Source organism: Aethalodelphis obliquidens, unplaced genomic scaffold (genome assembly GCF_003676395.1).
Source record: "Aethalodelphis obliquidens isolate GAN/ISIS:26980383/991018 unplaced genomic scaffold, ASM367639v1 scaffold53, whole genome shotgun sequence".
NCBI lineage: Eukaryota > Metazoa > Chordata > Mammalia > Artiodactyla > Delphinidae > Aethalodelphis > Aethalodelphis obliquidens.
In genome coordinates this window covers 8,569,233-8,589,946 of record NW_020837997.1, presented here as the reverse complement: position 1 = coordinate 8,589,946, position 20,714 = coordinate 8,569,233, and the positions used below count along the sequence as shown (strand labels likewise).

The 20,714-nt window shown below is 52.8% G+C and overlaps 1 protein-coding gene across 1 annotated transcript in view; it reads right to left on the bottom strand.

The window, feature by feature from the left end:
- FBN3 (fibrillin 3) overlaps window positions 1–20,714 on the bottom strand; it is a 59,493-nt gene that overhangs the window by 21,497 nt on the left and 17,282 nt on the right. The window contains exons 22-41 of the mRNA XM_027086021.1: window positions 19,738–19,962; window positions 19,434–19,559; window positions 18,964–19,092; window positions 17,806–17,931; window positions 16,750–16,875; window positions 16,175–16,297; window positions 15,880–16,005; window positions 14,769–14,894; window positions 13,305–13,427; window positions 12,984–13,106; window positions 12,383–12,508; window positions 12,144–12,266; window positions 11,496–11,618; window positions 10,978–11,139; window positions 9,943–10,011; window positions 8,988–9,113; window positions 5,430–5,555; window positions 4,902–5,051; window positions 2,442–2,513; window positions 212–337 (exon numbers count right to left, since the gene is read on the bottom strand). Coding sequence (XP_026941822.1) covers window positions 212–337; window positions 2,442–2,513; window positions 4,902–5,051; window positions 5,430–5,555; window positions 8,988–9,113; window positions 9,943–10,011; window positions 10,978–11,139; window positions 11,496–11,618; window positions 12,144–12,266; window positions 12,383–12,508; window positions 12,984–13,106; window positions 13,305–13,427; window positions 14,769–14,894; window positions 15,880–16,005; window positions 16,175–16,297; window positions 16,750–16,875; window positions 17,806–17,931; window positions 18,964–19,092; window positions 19,434–19,559; window positions 19,738–19,962 — 2,556 coding nt within the window. The remainder of the gene's footprint in view (window positions 1–211; window positions 338–2,441; window positions 2,514–4,901; window positions 5,052–5,429; window positions 5,556–8,987; window positions 9,114–9,942; window positions 10,012–10,977; window positions 11,140–11,495; window positions 11,619–12,143; window positions 12,267–12,382; window positions 12,509–12,983; window positions 13,107–13,304; window positions 13,428–14,768; window positions 14,895–15,879; window positions 16,006–16,174; window positions 16,298–16,749; window positions 16,876–17,805; window positions 17,932–18,963; window positions 19,093–19,433; window positions 19,560–19,737; window positions 19,963–20,714) is intronic.

The following is a 20,714-nucleotide window of genomic DNA, read 5'->3' as shown; positions in this document are numbered from 1 at the left end:
CCAGCCCTCCCCCCCCCACTTCAGAGCAGGTGGTCCCTCCAGAACCACACTGAGCGGGGTGATGTGGGATGGAGCCCCTCGGAAAGGCGTTAGCCCCATACACAGAGGGGGAAACTGAGGCTCACGGGGTTTAAGAGACTTGCCCAGAGAGCACAGGCTGGGAGGGGGGACCAGCAACCCACCCGGGGCTGGGGAGGCAGGGGGGCGGCACCTTCGCAGACCAGCAGCACCCTGTTGTAGCTGAAGCCCGTGGGGCACTCGCAGCGGAAGCTCCCAATCTGGTTGATGCAGACGCCACTGGCACAGATGGCAGGGATCTCCCCACACTCGTCGATGTCTGGGGAGGGCGCCAGCCGTCAGGAGCAGCTCAGCTCCCGGCAACGTCTGGGGACCCTGACCTAAGAGATCATGCAGTCTAGGAGAAGATGTGTCCCCCAACCAGCACACACTTGAAAAATCCTGCAGTGGCCAAACTATATCTGCTCGCACCGGAAAGAAATCAGGATGTGGGAGGGAAGGCAGGGGGAAAGAGTCTCTTTCTCAACAAAAATGCACATTTGCTGTGACCCAGCAAGCCTGCTTTGTGGGGTCTCCGGGAACGAGGCAGTCCCGTGTGTGAGCAGGAGGCTGCACGGGAGGACCTGTGGTGACGTTTAGCGAGAAACTGGAAACATCACCGGAGGAATGGATGACAAAATGTGGTCCCTCCCTACAAGGGAATACGATTCATCCTGAAAAAGGGGTGAAACACTGACACTCACTACAACGTGGAAGAACCTTGAAAACATGATGCTCAGTGAGAGAAGCCAGTCCCCAAAGGACAAATACCGTACGATTCCATTTATATGAAACATCCAGAACAGGCAAATCCAAAGAGATGGAAAGCGGAATAGTGGTTGCCAGGGGTTGGGGGAAGGCAGAACAGGGAATGACTGCTCATGGGGACAGGGTTTCTTTTTGTGTGATGAAATGTTCAAACTTCAATTGAAGTGATGGGGCACAACTCTGTGAATATACGAAAACCCACTGAACTGTGTGCTTTTGATGGGTGAAGTGAATTATATCTCAATAAAGCTGCTGTTTATATAAAAGAACCTGGAATCTGCCTATGTGTCCATCCATGGGGGACTGACTTATGACCTGGGATGTGTCCATGTATGGAATACTACAAAGCAGGGCAAAGAGGGAGGCAGTGCTGCGTGTAGTAACCTGGCTGGTTCTTCACGACTCTTTGCTGGGTGAGAAAAATAAGTTGCAGACAAGACATAAGAAAGCACAGAATTTATGTCCAACTCCCCAGAAAACAATGCCATACATTTTCAAAGGCGGATCTCTATGTGTGTTTAAATGCATGAAGAAAGAACTAGAAAGAGGGCTTCCCTGGTGGCGCAGTGGTTGAGAGTCCGCCTGCCGATGCAGGGGACGCGGGTTCGTGCCCCGGTCTGGGAGGATCCCGCGTGCTGCGGAGTGGCTGGGCCCGTGGGCCATGGCGGCTGGGCCTGCGCGTCCGGAGCCTGTGCTCCGCAACAGGAGAGGCCACAGCAGTGAGAGGCCCGCGTACCACAAAAAAAAAAAAAAAAAGAACTAGAAAGAAATACTCCAGGTGTAAAGCATGAATTATAAATCAATAAATCTATTGTTCATATAAAAGAACCTGGAATCAGCCTGTATCCATCCATGGGAGACTGAGTTATGACCTTGGGAGAGTATGAAGGAGACTTAGATTTGAGGGGGTGACTGGAGGGGGAGTTGCTCTTATCTGCTCTGTTCCAATTGTTGAAAATAAGGAGAATACAACGGTGGAATGAAAACAACTGAAAATAGGTTCATCAATGAAACACCGCACAGCTGAAATTTGGCATTCAGGTATTGAATTGCACAAAACCTCATTTAACTGAAAAAGGGAGCGTTCTGCTCCACTGCAACACAGATGAACCTTGGGGGCATTATGCCGAGTGAAATAAAACAGACACAAAAGGACAAATACTGTACGAATCTGTTTCTATGAGGTCAGATTTACAGACAGAAAGTAGAATGGGGGTTCCCAGGAGCTGGGGGAGGGGGATGGGAGTTAGTGTTTCATGGGGACAGAGTTGCAGTTTGCGAAGATGGAAAGTTCTGGAGATGCATGGTGGGGATGGTTGCACAACAGTGTGAATGTAATCGATGCCATTGAACTGGACACATAAAAATGGTTAAAATGGTAAATGTTATGTGTATTTTTACAGAAGTTTAAAAAATGAATAACAATTTAATAAAAATACTCTCATTGCTTTTTTTAAAAAAGGGTCAGGATTCCTGGCCTGCGGAGTTGGAAGAATGAGGGTGTGGGGTAGGGGAGGGTGGAAGGGAAAGAGCTGTGGGGGGAGAGGAAGAGAGGGGGCAGGGCTCTGGGCACAGAGTGACCTGGGGCTACAGACAGGAGGGTGGTGGTCACTCACCGAGGGGCTTCCCTGTGTGGATGTCAATGACGAACCCGGGAACCTGGTTTCCACACAGGATCTGGTAATCCACTGGGCAAAGGAGAATGGGGAAGGCAGGGCGCTGGGGCTGCAGCCTCCCTGGGAGGACACCTCCTCCTCCTCTGATCAGCTTGTCCATCCCTGTAGCCCAGTGCTCACCTGGCCCCTGACAACTAGTCCCTCTCCCTCCCTCCACTCTGACCAGCGCTGGGAGGGTTACGGGTGCCATTCACCTGTGTGGTGTGATCTTCTAACACATAGACATGACCTCCCTCATCTCTTCCCTGTGTGAGTGCCACCAGCTACACCCCACTGTCCTCACTATAAAATGCAGACTCTTCAGTATGGACCTCAAGAACCTTCACCCTCAGTCCCACCTTTCCTCCAACAGCATCTCCTGCCCTCCTGTTACATGATTTCATTCCATGTCTGGATGTGTCCTGCTCTGTCATGCTACCGGAACTTTGCATATGCTGTTCCCTTTGCTGTTCCCTAGCATAGTCCACTTCAACCTTGAGGACTCTGGGCAGCCCACCACTCTGGCCCTGGACAGCTGATGACGCCATCCTTTGGCTCTTCCAGGGCAATTCACTCTCTGACTGTATCCCACTGCTGACACCAAGATGCTGCTTGCCCGACCTAGATTCCCAGGTGGGTGGGTGTCCCTGGACCCACCTGATAGACATGGGCAGGCATTTGGGCAGTGCCACCTTTCCCCAGGTCCCTGCCCTGCTCCTCACTCGCTCTTCTGCCTGTATCATGATGAGAACAGACCAATCTCAGTGGCCCCTATGCCTAGTGTGGACTTCTGTCTCATCATATTCAACCTGCACCTCAGATTCAGGTGCCTAAGATTCAGGTAGGTACCTAACTCCCAGCACATAATCTGTGAGTGACATTTGATCTGTCTTGACAATCTCATGACCAGACTTGGCTGTCTGCAGTTTCCTCCCAGACTGCACAGCTTGGGTCTACCTTATTCTTATTTCCTAGAACCCAGAACAGGGCCCGGCACTCAGAGACAGCCAGTAATGACCCCTTCTCATACCACTACACTGGGTTGAATAATGACCCTCCACCCCCAAAGTTCATGTCCACCCAGACCCTCTGAATGTGACCTTTTTGGGAAATAGGGTCTTTGCAGATACAGTCAAGTGAAAGTCATCCTGGATCAGAGGAGCCCTGATGCAATGATTGGTGTCCTTATAAGAAATGAAGAGACATGTGGAGACACAGGGAGAAGCCATATGAGTTGAAGGCAGAGATGGAGGAGATGCAGGTACAAGCCAAGCAATACCAAAGAATGCCTGGAACCACCAGAACCTGGACGAAGCAAGTAAGAATTCATCCCTAGATCCTCTGAAGGAAGCGTGACCCTGCCCACACCTTGATTTATGACATCTAGCCTCCAAGACTGTGAGAAAATACGTTTCTGGTGTTCTTTTTTTTTCTTAAGCCACCAAGTTTGTGGTATTTGTTGCCACAACCCTAGGAAACTAATTGTCTTAGTTCAGGCTGCTATAAGGAAATACCATGAACTGGATGGCTTCAATAACCAACGTTTACTTCTCACAGCGCTGCAGGCTGGGAAGTCCCAGATCAAGGCACCAGCAGATCTGGTGTCTGCTGAGAACTCTTCCTGTCTGTCTTCTTGCTGTGTCTTCACGTGGCAAAGAGAGAACGTTTCTTGTGTCTCTTCTTATAAGGGCACTAATCGCATTTAGGGGCTCCATCCACATGATCTAATTAACTCCCAAAGGCTCCACCTTCCAAATGCCATCACACTGGGGGTTAGGGCCCCAACATATGAATTTGGGGGGAACTCAAACATTCAGTCCATAGCACTAATAAACTTGTAACCCCCTAGTTATCCCCTCTACTCACCGCTCCATTCCTGCAGCTCTTTCTGATGCCTGGGCTAGTTGCTAGATCATCCTAATAGGTCTCATCCCAACTGCCAAAAAGTTCTTCTGCTCAGTCCTTCTTTCAGGACTTTGCTCCTGCTGTTCCTTGCCTGGAATACCCTTCCTCATCCTGACCGACATTTCTGTAATCCTCCTCAGAGCTTCTGCAAGCTTGCTCCGCCCGCAGCTCATAGGGCCCTGGTGCCTCCAACCAGCTGTGCTTTTCTCTCTGGCCCTAGGCACTCACTCACTGACCCCCCCGACCCCACCAAATAATCTGTGAGTGTTCAAGGTTCTTTAGCACAAATGAAAGCCTCACTGATCCATCCTGAATTCCCCGAGTCTGTGAAATAGAAGGATGCCTTGCCCTCCTTAAAAGTATTGATTTTTCCATATGTTGACTGGGATGGAACTTCAACTCTTCAGCTCTCATCAAAACAACAGACTCATGTGGGAGTTCTAAGTGCGGTATGCCTCATTAAACACTGCATTAAAAAGGGCCAAGCTGGAATGAAGGCCAGGGAGGGGCACTTACGGCTGGCAGGAGTTGGGCAGGCCTCGCAGGGTCTATTCCAGGCCTGGCCAATGTTGTAAGAACAGCAGCACGTCTTCCGGGTCACGTTAAAGGTCAGCTCATTCCGACATGTACCGTTATAGTGCCGGAAGCAGACACTCTTCCTCATGTCTGCAGTTGGGTTGGAGTGAAGGATGCAGGCAAGAGACACCAGAGGAAGAGAGCCAGAGAGATAGGAACTCATTCATAAATCCATTTGGAGATTACTGGCTTGACTTCTTCCCAACACACATGAGGGTGCCCTTCACGTTTAGCCCTTCTTGGGCAGTGCACAACCTGGACAACCATACACGGCAGCCCTGGGTCCCTGAGCCCTGCAGCCTTGCTCACTGCTGCATACCAGCATCTCAAATACACTCACCCTCCCTCTCTCCTCCCACAAACATGCCTCTCCACACTCTTCCAAGGCTTGGAGACTCCCAGAAGCCCCTCCCACACCCGAGTGCTTTCCCCACAACGGCTGGGGTCCCCCATCATCACACTTCGTACCCATGCAGTTGTTGCCACCGTTGACTTGCAGGTATTCCGCTGGGCAGACACAAGTGTAGTTCCCCAGAGTGTTGTAGCAGGTACCAGGGCCACAGATGCCCGAGTGTGCAGAGCATTCATCGATGTCTGCAGGGGGAGGGAGGAATTGTCTGCATCCAGGAATTGTCTGGATAACTCCCCACCCCAGGTCTGCTAGAGCCACTTCACTATGCGGTTGAGTTTAGTTTCAAGATTAGGTTAAAATGCACGGACATCTTAGTGATGTGTAAAGATACGGCACAGTATTAGGTGGGGAAAAACGTTTACTATGATCCCACTTCTATGGAGAAAAAATATGATCTGAGCTCATTTAATGATATTATCACCAAGAGTGGGGCAATCATGTGCTTCCTGGTGTGATGCAATAGGAAGCAAGAACCCTATGAATAAAATATTCTTGAAAGAAAAAAGTTGATTCTCAATCTCATTGATCCCTTAGTCCAGAAGCAGCACACATTTTCTGTAAAGGGCTGGAAGTAAATATTTTTTTCAGTTTTGCGAGCCAAACAATGGTCTCTGATGAGCTATTCACTTTGCCATGGTAGCGTGAAGGCAGCCAGCCATAGACAATGGGTAAACAAACTAGCATGCTGTGCGCCAGTAAAACTTGATCTATGGCCACTGAAATGTGAATTTCATGTCATTTTCATGCGGCACAAAGTATTATTCTCCTTTTGATTTTTTCCAATAACCTAAAAATGTGAAAAGCATTCTTAGTGGGCTATACAAAAACAGGTGGTGGAGTATTAGCAAGCTAGGAGTGACATTTCCAAAAATGGCAGAATAGGGAATGTCAGAGCTTTATTCCTCCACAAAAACAGCTACTGAGCTGAGCAAAAACTGACAAAATTAACTTTTGAGGAACTCAGGAATCCCGTCAAAAACTTACAAAACCAGGGGATCTGATATATAAAATATCCTAGAGAACCCACAGAATGAAAACTATTAGCGCTAATAAATGAAGCGGGCACAACGCAGAATGCAAGATCAACACACTGACATAGAAATTTCAGTTGTATTTCTACAAACTACCAAAAAGCAACTGAAAAGGAAATTAAGAAAATAATTCCAATTATAATAGAATCCAAAAGATTAAATACTTAAGAATAAATTCAACCCAAGAGGTGAAAGACTGGTACACAGAAAACTATAAAACATTTCTGAAAAAAATTAGAGAAGACCTAAATAAATGGAAAGACATCCTGTGTACATGGATGAAAAGACTCATTATTGTTAAAATCGCAATACTCCCTAAAGTGATCTATAGATTCAATGTAATTCCCATCAAAATCCCAGTGATTTCTCTTCTTTTGGCAGAAATGGAAAAGCTGATCCTAACATTCATATGAAATTGTAAGGGACCCCAAACAGCCAAAACAATATTGAGAAAAGAAAATAAAGTTGGAGGAGTCACACTTTCCCATTTCAAAACCTACTTACAATGCTATAGTCATCAAAACAGAGTGGTACTGGCATGAGGATAGAACTATAAATCAGTGGAACAGAATTTAGAGACCAGAAACAAACCAAGACATCTACAGTCAATTGATTTTCACCAAAGTGCAGAAAGAAGTCTCTTCAGCCAATGGTGCTGGGACAGTTAGATACCAACAGGCAAAAGAATGAAGTTGGATCCCTACCTCACACCATATACAAAAATTAACTCAAAATAGAAGACCTAAACATGAGAGCTGAAACCATAAAACTCTTGGAAGAAAACATAGGGGTAAATCTTAATGACCTTGTGTTTAGCAAATGGATTCTTAGATATGACACCAAAAGCACAAACCACAAAAGGAAAAATAAAACAGATAAATTGGATTTCATCAGAATTTAAACCTGCTGTGCATCAGCAGACACTATCGAGAAAGTGAAAAGACAATTCACAGAACTGGAGAAACTCTTTGCAAATCACATATCTGATGGGAGTCTTATATCCAGTATATATAAAGAACTCCCACAACTCAACAACAGAAAGGGAAACAATCCAATTTTAAAATGGGCAAAAGACCTAAATAGACATTTCTCCAAAGGTACTCAACCTCATTAGTCATTAGGAAAATACAAATCAAAACCACAATGAGATACCATTTCACACCCACTAGGGTAATATTTTACACAATGGAAAATAACAAGTGTTGATAATGATGTGGAGAAACTAGAACCCTCTTATGTTGCTGGTGAAAATGCAAAATGGTGCAGGTGCTGTGGAAAACAGTTTGGCAGTTCCTCAAAAAGTCAAACATAGAATTACCATATGACTTAGTGATTCTAGGAGTTAGACAAAATGTTTGACAAGGACTGGCTACAGAATTTGTCCAGGGCAAAGTATATGAAGAATTTCAAGATGGTGACAGCAGAGCATTAAACTAAGCGGGGGTGGGAGGGGTGGGGGAATGGCACCCTTTGGAGTACAGGGCCCTTGAGTCTGAAAGCTGGGAAATGCTGCAAGCCTGGCCCTGCGAGGCTCCACAGCCAAGGTTAACATTCAGGTTGAAGTCTCCCTGCCCTGTGACAGTCAAGAAATGCAACACAGGGCCATATCTGAGGACAGGACTTTTCCCTTTTTCCCTTGAGAGTCTACGGAATAGGGGAGGCAGGGAGGGATGAGATATTTTTCAAGCGTTTTGGGTTCTGACTCTGGTTTGACAGCTCCCACCTCCATGTAGAAAGGAAATTGGGCTTTCAATCTTAGATCTCTCCCTTCTTTCACCATTTCCTTGAGTTTCTAAAGAGTGCTGATCAGAGTGAAAGATCTACTGTCCTCGTGTGCTGATGTCAGTGTCTGGTTGCATGCAGGTGCTCAGTTAATATTGTTGAAAAGAAGAAAAAGAATGGATTGGTGGACAGATGGATGGATGGATGAAGGAAGGAAGGAAGGAATTTCATATATTGCATCAAAAGAGCTCAGACTCAAGGATAAGGATGGCTGGGCTCAAAGCCAGTTTCAATCACTTACTAGCTGGTACCTCTCAAGTGACTTAACCCCCTTGAGCCTTAGTTTCTGCATCTGAAAAATGGGCTCATGATAGGAACATCTTTCTCATGAGGCTGTTTTGGTGAATGAACGAATGGCAAATGCAGATGTCAGCACCCTGGTGACATGCAATCACAGACACCAGTTAACTGTTGATTGTTACTAAGACGCAGAAGAGGACAGTAAGGAGACAAGTGAAAAGGAAAGGTATGGCTGTTCCTTTGGTGTCTTTCCCTTCCCCCTCTTAGCTCTGGGCCTTGCTCAGCTTTTAATCAAAGGGAAGAAGGGCATGGTCACCGAGATAAAGCCAGGTCATTTCTGAGTGGGAAGGAGGCTGGAGGTCAGGCAATGGGGAGACGGGGAGGGGGCAGCGGAGCAGAGGGTAGATTGGGACATTCCGAGGAAACCTTCCCAACCCTTCTAACGGGCCCCAGGCAACAAAGCAGGTGAGAAGACTCCAAGGGGCATGTGAGGCCCCAGTACCTGAAAAGGAGGTGAGGCTGAGCAGGAAGGCAGGGAGGATGGGGTGGGTTCAAGCTCACCCTCACAGATGCGGGTGTCCTCATTGAGGTGGTAGCCAGGTGGACACTCGCACTGGAAGCTGCCGAAGGTGTTGACACAGTTGCCCCCCTGGCACAGCCCTGGCAGCTCCTGGCATTCGTCAATGTCTGTCAGGAAGTGAGGAAGCTGTGATTGGAAGGTAAATCCAAGCAGAGGACTTGGGGGACACCCATGCCTTGCCCTGGGCTCTCCAGGGTCCTGGAGAGTCAGTCCTGCTTCTTTAAGAATACTCAGGGACTTCCCTGGTGGCGCAGTGGTTAAGAATCCGCCTGCCAATGCAGGGGACATGGGTTCGATCCCTGGGCCGGGAAGATCCCGCATGCCATGGAGCAACTAAGCCCAAGCACCACAACTACTGAGCACGCGAGCCACAACTACTGAAGCCCACGCCCTCTTTCCCTTCATTGGATAGAACATCCTTTCATCTATCCATCCATCACAAAGCTCCGTCTTGATGGAATTCTCCAATCTCATTACCCCCATGGATAGATGGATGGATGGATGGATGGATGAATGGATATGGGAGGATGGCTGTGTGGATGGGTACATGGGTGGATATGAAAAGTGCTAGATGGGTGAATAAGCAAATGGGTCAATGGACGAAAAGCTAAATGAGTGGATGGATGGGTGGGTGGGTGGGTGAGTAGATGTACGAACATACTTATATATATGGATGGATGGATGGATGAACGGATGGAAGGAAAGAAGGAAGGAAGAATGGATAAATAGGGAATGGATGTATGGGTGGGTAGAGGAGAGATGAATGGATCGATGGGTGGATGGGGGTTGGATAGAAGGATGAATCAATAAACCAACTGGTGGAAGAGGAGATGGCTGAGAGGATCTGCCCCCAACCCCAAAGCGGCCCAACTCTGTTCCTCGCTGAGGGGGGAATGAGAGGAAGGTCAATCAGTGGATGGTCTACCAGGAACTCACCTTCCAGAATGACGGTGATGGGATTGGGCCGGAAGCCCTCACCCCCCGGGCACAGGGTTCTGTACTCAGCTGCAAGGGAAAGAGGTGCTTGTGAGGGGCTGTGGGATGGGGCATTTGGGCAAAGCTCAGGGGAAGCAGGGGAGAGGAGGTCCCCTAGAAAGGGCTCAAGAGTGGGCCTTACATCCCTTTAGCACAGAAATTACGTCCCTTACCTCCTCAGCCTCTTGGGACCAAGAGACATTGAGCCAATCCTGGGGGATCCAGTGTGTGTGTGTGTGTGTGTGTGTGTGTAAACATGTGCTCACAATTCAACATGTGAGCAGATGGATCTTGTGGTAGTAGCTCAGGGTAGGTAGGGATTCTTTGTGATCCACAACCAGACCCTAGTGTGACCACAAGTTTCCCCCATGAAAGGAAGACCCTGGATGTACACACACACACACCTGAATAGGTGGACAGCTGCCTCCCTACTTGACACCTGACGACTTTGCAAATGCTCTTCCCACTGCACCCCACACGCTTTCCCCTACTCTGCCTGGAAAACTCCTACTCACCCTTCAAAACCTCATTCAAGTCCCTATGTTGGGAAGGCTTCCCTTACCCCCTTCCTCTCCATGGCTTCCTCCTGACCCATCACTATGCCTCAAACAGACCCTTAGGATAGTTCCACTCTCAACAGTCCAGGGACTGTTGGTTTACGGGTAAGGGGCAGTGTACAGCAGTTGCGGCCCATCCTTCTCTAGGTCCCCACCCCTACAACAGGACACAGAGGAATGCTCAATGTTTGTTGATTGACTGAGTGAGCAAGTCAATATAAACACACAAAGAATTTGCAGGAAGAGATGGCAGAAGGAGACTTTGGGGAGAGACCTAGATGATGAACTGCTGAGAATATGCTGTGTGACCCAGGGCGAGCCCTCCCTCTCTCGTTCCCAGTGTCCCTCCCTTAGCAGAGATGACCCACTAAGCCCTGCGGGAGCCTGGACCAGGGCTAGGTCTCTGCCTTCCCCCGCCCCCACTCCCCCAGGGACTCACTGGTATTGGCCAGCGGGCACAGCTCACAGGGGTTGCCCCAGGCCCGTCCCAGGGAGCAACAGCAGGATGCTCGGGTGACGCCAACCCCGATCTCCACACTGCAGGAAATGCCACCGTCCCCTCGGTCCTGTGTGTCCAGGAAACAGTTCCCGACCCGGGTGTCTTAAGAGGCAGAAAGGGATGGTTAGCAAGTGGTGGGGGAGAAATGGTGTGTGTGTGTGTTTGCACTTCTGTGTACGTGTAACTGTGTGTTACTCTATGTGTGTCTGTGTGTGCATGGGTGCCTCTGTGTGTGACTGTGGAAGTGTGTGCATGCATATTTCTGTGTGCATGTGTGACTCTATGCATGTGTCTGTCCGTCTGTCTAGAGCAGAAGGCTGTATCTCAACAGACGATCGGGATGATCACTCTGGCCAAGGGCCTGTGTGTCAGGAGCAGGTGCATCTGGGTGACCCAGGCTATGGCCCCATCCAGCCCACTGACCCCAAAACCCCACCCGGAGTGGAGTGCGTGCTCACCCACGCAGCCCACCCCGCTGGGGTTCAGCTCAAAATCCTGGGGGCAGTTGCAGAGGTAGCTGCCGGGGGTGTTGACACACAGGCCGTTGATGCAGTTCACGGGGTCTGCACACTCATTCACATCTGTGGGGTGGGGGCACCATCAGCAGGGAGCCCTCCCTTGACCCACTTCCCTCCTGCCTTCTTCCCAGGGAGTCGAGCCCTGGCTGTTGGGGGCCAGGCTTAGGGGCCAGGTCACATCCTCCCCTGGGAAGAAAGCCTGATGGGACAGCAGCCTCTGGGGTCTGCCCTGTCCCAGGCGACCCCACGCCCTCCCCTGCTCTGTTCTACTTGGCCTGGAGGTTTGCCCTTGACAGCTCTCCCTGTCCCAGATTCCACGAGCTAACCTACAAAAAGCAACATTCAGGACATGTTTTGAGCCAGGGGCTGGCAGACTACAACCTGTGGGCCAAATCCGGCCCCCTATCTGTTTGTGTGAATAAAGTTTTATTGGCACACAGGCACGCTCATTCATTCACTTATTGCCTGTGTCTGTTTCTGAGCAACAGGGCAGAGACTGTATGGCCGAAACCTGAAAATATTTACTGCTGAACCCTGTTTGGGACACATGAGCTACACGTCCCCTCCCCAGCCCCACGGACCCCACACCTGTGCAGTTGCCGCCTCCACGGTCCAGCTCGTAGCCCTCATCGCAGACGCAGCGGAACATGCCTGGCAGGTTCTCACAGCTCCCAAACACACACAGGTTCCCGAGAACACACTCGTCCACATCTGGGGGGGGGGACCCCAGCTCAGCGCAGCCCAGCCCACCTGGCATCCTGCTCCTGTCACCCCCAGTGCCAGCGGCTCCAGGGACCCGCCCACACCCCAGCAGCCCCAGACCTCACCCTGGCAGGCGTGCTGGTCCTCTGTGGGGTTGAAGCCCATCTCGCATTCACAGCGGTACCCCCCGGGGGCATTGAGACACTGCCCATTCTCGCAAAGGTCCACATTCTCCGCACACTCGTCCCTGTCTAAGGGGACCCAGAGACAGAGGGCTGGGGGTCAGCTGGCCAGGACCCACTCAGGGTGGGCAGGTGGCCCCTGTCATTCAAATCCTTCAGTCACCCAGGGTTCCAGGGAGCTGGCAAGTAGCCCGGGGAACTTGGAGGGCAGGTGACCAAGTCAGGGCCAGGGAGCAGAGAGGGGACCTGGTCACTCAGGATCTGGGGTGGAGGGCCACCAGGAAGTAAGCAAGTTCTCCTGTTCCCCACATCCATAAGGCTCCATGCATTCTGAGTCCAGGGGAGAAGACTGCCTCCAGGGACTCAGGCTCTGGCCTGTGGCCCCAAATGCTGAAGGCATGTCCTCTCCGGCACCCACGGGGTGGGTGGGTGGATCAGTGCAAGTCGGGAAGCCAACTGACCACTGTGGCCACCTTGGAATCCAGCCCCCATGGCTGTGCCTCTCGGGCCCCTCCAGCCCTCCCATCCTAACCCCTGACCTCACCTTCGCAGAAGTAGCCGTCCCCAGCAAAGCCCGGGGGGCAGGCACAGCGGTAGGAGCCGGGGGTGTTGAGGCAGTCAGCTCTCGGGCTGCACCCATGCTCCTGGAAGGCGCATTCATCCAGGTCTGCAGGAGATGGGACCCGGAGTCCCCTGGGTGTGTGCACTGAGGGGCTGCAGGGAGGCAGACCCTCCAACCCCAGCCCTGACCGGCCCCCCTGGACATGCCTGAGCCCAGTCACCCCTCCCTGCCACCTGCCTCCCCCTGCACCGCCCCACCTACCTCTACAGCTCTTGCCCGGACCTCCTGCCCTCAGGCACTCACCGTGGCATTCGAAGCCATCCCCCACCCAGCCTGGCTGGCACCTGCAGCTGAAACTCCCAGGGACGTTGAGGCAGGAGGCGTGACCATCACAGCTGTGTCCCCCAAGCTCACATTCGTCCACATCTGAGAGGAGAGGGACCCAGGCATAGGAGGGGCAGGACCAGGAGAGGGGGTGGAGGATGCAACACCCCCGGGAAACCTGGGCCCAGTAGAAATAGGGCTTCAGGTACAGAGTGGCAAGACTCAGTGCAGGAGCAAGGGAGAGAGCAAGGATCTTCCCTAGGGCAGGGCTGGCCCAGACATGTCCCCACACCACTGCGGGAGCTTCCACCTTCACCCAGAGCCCAAGAGGAAAACCCCCAAACCCAACAGGGCATGACTCCCAGAAGCGCCCTGAAATGGCAGCTTGAGAGACTTAGGGCAGACGCTAAGAGGAACTGTCCTAATGCACACGCTCCCTCTCTAAAGCAGAATTTCCTTCTAAAGCCGTGTGTCTAATCCTCAACCAATTTTGCATCACACTTATCTCGGCCACGTTCATACACCGCCTAAATGAACTGCTGTTCGCTGAAAGTTTCTTTACACTGCCTCCCATTTTTACTCACGTGAACGTATTTTAAAAGAAAAATAACAACGATCTCTAAGAAATCACGGATTTGATACTGTTTTCCAAGGTTTCTTTCCAGTGTGCATTAAAATAACTATGCAATTATGGCAGGTAGAATTATGTTCTCCCAAAAATATGTGTTCCAATCCTAACTCCCAGAACCTCTGAATGTGGCCTTTTTTGGAAATAGGGTCTTTGTAGGTGTAACCAAAATCAGATGAGGTCATCCTGGATTACAGTGGGTTCAAAACCAATGACTGGTGTCCTCATAAGAAGAGGGAAATTTGGACACAGAGAGGAGAACACCCTGTGATGATGGACGTGGAGATTGGAATGGTGTGTTCAAGGATGCCAAGGACCAATGGGCACCACGAGAAGCGAGGAGAGAAGGATGGGAGAGATTCTCCCTCTGGGGCCCCAAGAAGGAACCAATCCTGCCGACACTATGATTTCAGACTCTGGCCTCCAGAACTCTTAATTCTAGAGAGAGTAGATTTCTGTGGTTCTGAGGCACCAGGTTTGTGGTCAGGGGGTTCAGCAATCCTGGGAGGCTAAAACAAGAACTACGAAAGTGTTTAAATGTTCATCCCTGTACCACTTAAGAGCATCAGGCTAGCATGCTCTGGGAACTGGTGTGCATACAAAGGGACCCAGAGCTCCCCCCGGCAGAGCTGTTAAGGGAGCCCCAGGGGCACGTGATCGGATCCTACGTTTTGCTTTAACGTGAGGCCCCACCAGTGGAAGTGTGTAAGAATGAGGTCTGGCTGTACTCTGTTCCAAGGGATGGGGCAGACCCCATGAACCCTAAGTTGGCCCCTCGAGGGCCCCCTCGCCTGCTCCACTGACCACCAGCTCACCGGAGCAGCCCGTGGCCCCCTTCCTGACGACGTAACCCAGCTGGCAGTGGCAGACAAAGGAACCCCTTGTGTTCTCGCAGACCCCATGGAGGCAGATGTAGGGGTTCAGGTCACACTCGTCCACGTCTGTGGGATGACAAGAGAGGAAGCAGGTGAGGGTGGGGATGCAGCAGCATTGCTAAGTGCCCTGCCACATGGGTCCCCTGCATCGGGGTTCTCTTTGCCCATCTTCAGGGGTGGGGAACTCCCCCAATTCCACCGCTGGGCAGCCGCGAATGTTCAGTCAACAGTCTACAGCACATATTCCGTGGAACACACCGGACATGCATTCCCAAAAGGATTTTATACCAATACATTTAGACAACGCTGAGTTAAACAAAGCTAACTGGATTTTTTTCTCCTGCAGGCCTTTTCAGAGCCTTTATGCCAACGTGGATCTGCAAGAAGGGATGGAGGAAGCAGCATTTCCTATTTAACTTGGTCCTAAGCCCTCTTTTCTTCAGTGTTTCCTAAGACACCTGTGATCGGGAATGCTTTAAGCTGTCCTGGGCTGGACACATCTCCCTGGGAGGGTTATGTTTTTTACTTCCTGGTACTTCCTCACACTGGCCCCAGCTCTGCCCTGATGGGGCACCCAGTAGACATCTGCTCCCTGGGCCCCGTGATGACCTGCAGCCAGGACAGGACGGTGATCACGGCCCAAACAGCTTGGATCCCCAAGCAGGGCTCAGAGAATACAGTGTCTTTCCATCTAGCTCACCTTCCTCTGCAGAAAACCCCTTGGTCTGCAGTGATCCGATACACTGCTTTCAGAACAGGGCACACGCCTCTGCATGCACTGGGTATACGGTAAGTGTTCGATAACTGTTCATAAAATAACAAGGTTCAAGGGCCTCTGCTGCTGTGAATGAGATCCCACGGGTCTTGGTGCAGGGGCTCTAGGCACAGGTGGCCAGGAGCAGACTGCCAAGTGCAAAGCCTCATCTCCCCTGCCCGCGTGTGACGGGGATGGGACTGTCGTCTGTCTTGCCCACGTGGCCTCCTTGTGGAAGGCCTGGTGGGTGAATTGTGAAGCTGCCTCCTCCACCTGTATGTAGTCCCAGCTCCTCACCTACACACGTCCTCATGTCCAGCGTGGCCACAAAGCCGTCGTAGCAGAGGCAGCGGTGACCCCCCGGCACATTGATGCACTGGCCCCCGTCACAGATGTCCGGGTTCTCCTCACACTCGTCCACGTCTGGGGGAGCAGGGTGGGGGGCTGGGCTGCAGGCAGGCAGGGATGGAGGGGGAGTCCCAGGGACCCTGCTGCAGGGTCAGCGGCCTGTCCCGGGTCTGGCCGGCTGCGTCTGGGTCAGGAAAGGTGTGTTCCCCATCCCACGCGGAGGGAGGGGGCCGCGCCCACCCACCTGCACACGCCCTCCCATCAGGCATCAGCGAGTAGCCGTGTCCGCAGCCACACCGGTAGCTGCCCTCGGTGTTAATGCAGTGCACGTGGCACCCACCGTTCCCAGAGCGGCATTCGTCCACATCTGCGGGAGGCAGGGCGAGGTAGAGGTCGTGGCGGGAGTGAGGTGGGGGTCGTGGCGGGGTGGGAGGCAGGGCGAGGTGGGGTGTGGTGGGAGCGAGGTGGGTTGGCATGGCAGGGCGAGAGGCAGGGCGAGAGGCAGGACGAGGTAGGCGCATGGCGGGAGCGAGGTGGGGGCGTGGCGGGGCAGGAGGCAGGGCGAGGTGGGGGCGTGGCGGGAGTGAGGTGGGTGGGCGCGGCGGGGCGGGAGGCAGGGCGAGGCGGGGCATGGCGGGAGCGAGGTAGGGGCGTCGTGGGACGGGAGGCAGGGGGAGGTGGGAGCGAGGTGGGGGCGTGGCGGGGGCGGGTCAAGCAGGGGTCTGACTAGGGGGCGGGGCCAGCAGAGGCAGGGACTTGGAGAGAGACTGCTGTGGTAGTGGGGGCCTCGGCTGGGGCTGGGGGCGGGCGCGGTCTCACCCACGCAGCCTTGGCGGTCAGGTGTGCTCTGGAAGCCGGCGTGGCAGGAGCACTGGAAGGCACCGATGACGTTGACGCACTGGCCGTGGGGACACAGGCCGTCACTCAGGGAGCATTCATCAACGTCTGCAGGGGGAGCACATGGCTGGTGGGGACAGCAGGTAGGGGAGGGGCCCCAGGAAGGCCCGGCCTGTGTTCAGCCGCCATCTGCAAGACCCCGAGGCACTGGGACACGTGTGCACTCCGATACATTCATGATCCTGGCATCCACACGCCACCACAGGTGTGAGTCCACACCTCACCCTTGTACAAACACGCACCCACACCCAGATCCACGTGCCCACACACGTGCACACCCACAAGACCACGTGCACACCCACGTGCACACCCACAAGACTCACCCAAAACACACCCTTGAATACACACACCCGCAGCAGATAACACCCACACCCTGATCCATGCACCTACGTGCACACAGCTCACACACAAACACACCCTCACACCCACTCACATGCAAACACAATCACCCTCAGTAGACACACCTTCACAGCCACATGCACACTCATAAGACTCACAAATACACCTCATACCCACTCATATGCAAACACACTCACCCTCGACACACACCCACACCCACATGCACACAGCCCCATTCACAAACACACCCACCCGTGTGCAAACACACATCCACACCTAGACACACATTCTCTCACAAGCTCATTAGATGCACAAACACCACATCCCCTCACATAAGAACACGCATCCTTGTGTAGACACACGCTCAGACTCACATATAAACACCCATGCACACACTCACTCCTGTACACATTCCCAGATACACACCTGCATGCTCACACAGACACACAAATACACACTTCCTCCGCCTCACGTCATATCACACGGACACACAATGACCTGCACCCATGCTACCTCATGCATGCGACCGCTCACATGCATAGAGACTGACACACGTGTGCACACATATACATAAGTATGTACTGAGGGAGATGCACAAACACACACTCCCATCATCTCCCTCATGCAACCCACACTCACCCTCACAAGCAGTGCCCTTGGCCACCAGCGCATGTCCAGCGGGGCACTGGCACTCGTAACTCCCATCTGTGTTGGTACAGGTGCCTCCCCGGCACAGCAGTGGGTCCCGGGCACACTCATCCACGTCTGGGCGTGTGGAGAGAGAGAGAGGAGGTGTGAGGACATTGACCTGGCAGGGTGTGATGTGGCTTGTGGAAGCTTCTCCCTGTGCCCCTCTCCCCCAACCCTGTCACCCTGGCTGAAGCCGAAAGGGCCTGGAGTTTTGGGACTTGGGTGACCCATGGGAGTCAGACTGGGAGGGAAGCTGGAATTCTCAGAATTATCAGGGACACAGGCTGACACTCCTGGAGCTGAAGGAGGCCCTGAGAAGCGCCCCCTGGAGGACACAGAGGGAAGGCAAGTCCCAGCCCCTCCAGGCATCAGCACAGGGAGTGGGGGACCTCACCACCCACCCCCACTCTCCTCCCACTCCAGCCTCACGGGCCTCCTTCCACCCCTCAGGTGCTGTTCCCCCTCCCACCCGGCCCTCCACACAGCAGCTCCTTCTATCCTTCACGTCCACCCCAGGGCCTTTGCATGCACTGTTCTTTCTTCAAGCCGCTCTTCAGCCCCTCTTCACCCCAGTTACTCCCACTCTCTCAGCCCCACAGAATGGGATGCATCCTAGGGGTCTGCGCTCCCGCTGCACCATATGGCCCTTTCAAGTGCTTGTGACAGTGGCTGTTTATTTTGCATTTGTCTGGAGATTTATTTTATTAAACATCTATCTCCCCATTAGGTCACGAGCTCAGAGAAAATGGCCCTCTGCTGCCGAGCTCTCTGTGGTTCCCCTGAGTAGATGCACATGAAATGTTCACTGAATGAAAAAGTGAAGGAAAGGGGAAGAGGCTCCTCTGTCCCGGGCCCCCTCCTCTTCTCATGCTACGAGCCCCCGGGGAGGCCTGCCCGAATCTTGGTTCCCAGGCTTCTCATCTGACTGCCACACCCCATGTCCAGCAGCCTACAGGGATGACGCCCACACTCGCTGTGTCCCAGCTGGATCATGGCTTCTCCCCACTCTGGCCCCCTCCACCTACATCCATCACAGCAATGTCACCCCCATCCCTCGGCTCGGCCCCGAGACCGCCGAGCATCACCCTGCCTGGGGTGGCTGCCTACCCATGCAGTTCTTCATCATCATGAAGCCACTCTCGTAGCCGTGGAAACACTCACACTCGAAGCTGCCCGGAGTGTTGACGCAGGTGCCCTGGCCGCAGAGGTCAGGGGAGATGCGGCACTCGTCAATGTCTGTGGAGAGAGTGGGCACGGGCCGGGCCTCCACATCTGCAAACACCCAGGGGTGCACAGGAGCCCCAAGCTGCTGAACCCAGGTTAACAGAGGTGCCGTGACTGCACCCCAGACGAGGGTAGGGAATTTCCTTCCAGCCTGGAGGCCACCTCTACCAGCCCCTCCTTTTATAGCTGGGATCCCGAAGGCCCAGAGAGGGTGTTGAGCTGTCCTCGGTCACAGAGCAGGCAGGTAGACAGGCAGGAAAAGGCCAGTTCTTGTCTTTCAGGTGCCTCTAGTTCATGGCCCCCATCCCTGTAGGCGCCCCCCAACTGCCCAGAAGGCAGATGCGGGCACGTACCTGTGCAGTTCCTTTCCTGGGCATCCAGGGCAAAGCCCCCAGCACAAGAGCAACGAAAGCTGCCCACGGTGTTGCGGCAGGTGCCGTGTGCACACAGCCCGGGGAAGGCTTTGCACTCGTTCACATCTGCAGCATGGGAGCACAAAATGTCACGCCGCCCCGATGTCTCTGGGTCCCCACCTCCTGAGCGTTCACCCCTCTGGCCACAGATGTTTGCTCTCTCCCAAACACACGTCCCACCTCCAGGCCTCTACCCACGCTGTGCCCTCTCCCCATCCACCAGGTTCCCTGAGCCCAAACACACCTTTATAGAAGGGCTGGCCTGAGAGGAAGTCCCGGCTGGCAAAGCCCAGCCCCCGGGGACACAGGCTGGCAAACGCTGGGGACTCAGGCTCAGGGCACGCCTCGCACGCGGCCCCCCACGCGGCTCCCAAGGAGCAGCAGCAGACGTCCATCCGGTACTTGCCGGGCAGGGCGGCCCCACATTCATCCTCATCCCAATGCAAGAAACAAAGCTCCAGGCGCACATCTGCAAGGAGGGGCAGTCACCAGTCCTGCCCCTGCTACACTGTGCCTGCCAGGACAGGCATTAGAGCCTCCTTCAGCAGCTTCTTCTGAAACTTCCTCCCCAACGGGAAGAGTGACTTCCTTATGCTGAGATTCGATATCATCCAATACTTCTTTTTTTTTTTTTTTTTGGCAGCGTTGCGTGGCTGGTGGGATCTTAGTTCCCTGACCAGGAATCGAACCTGGGGCCCCCAGCAGTGAGAGCACCGAGTCCTAACCACTGGACCACCAGGGAATTCCCAACAGTTACATTTTAAAAATGATATCATCCAATAGTTACATTTGAATAATGGTATCATCCAAAAGTTACACTATAATAACTTGCACTGCTGGGTGCTTGCTATGTGATGGGCACTGTTCTAAGCTCATCAATCCATTGAATCCTCAAAATAACACCAAGAGGAAAATATTATCATCATGCCCATTTTACAGGCAAGAAAACTGAGGCAGAGAAGGGTTAGGTAGCTGACCTGAGGCCAGTTAGTAAGAGGTAGAGCGGGGTTCAAACCAGACCATCTGGCTCCAGAGTGTGTGTGTTTAACCTGTAAAACTCCCTTAGAATAATCTGGGAGTGGATAAGCCTTCCTCGGCACCAGACATGAGGGTCTAAGAATGGGGCTAGTTAACTGCGGCCTGGGGTGCCAGCCTCCTGTTTTTGTAAATAAAGTTTTATTGACACACAGCCACATCCATTTGTTTCTGTACTGTCTGTGG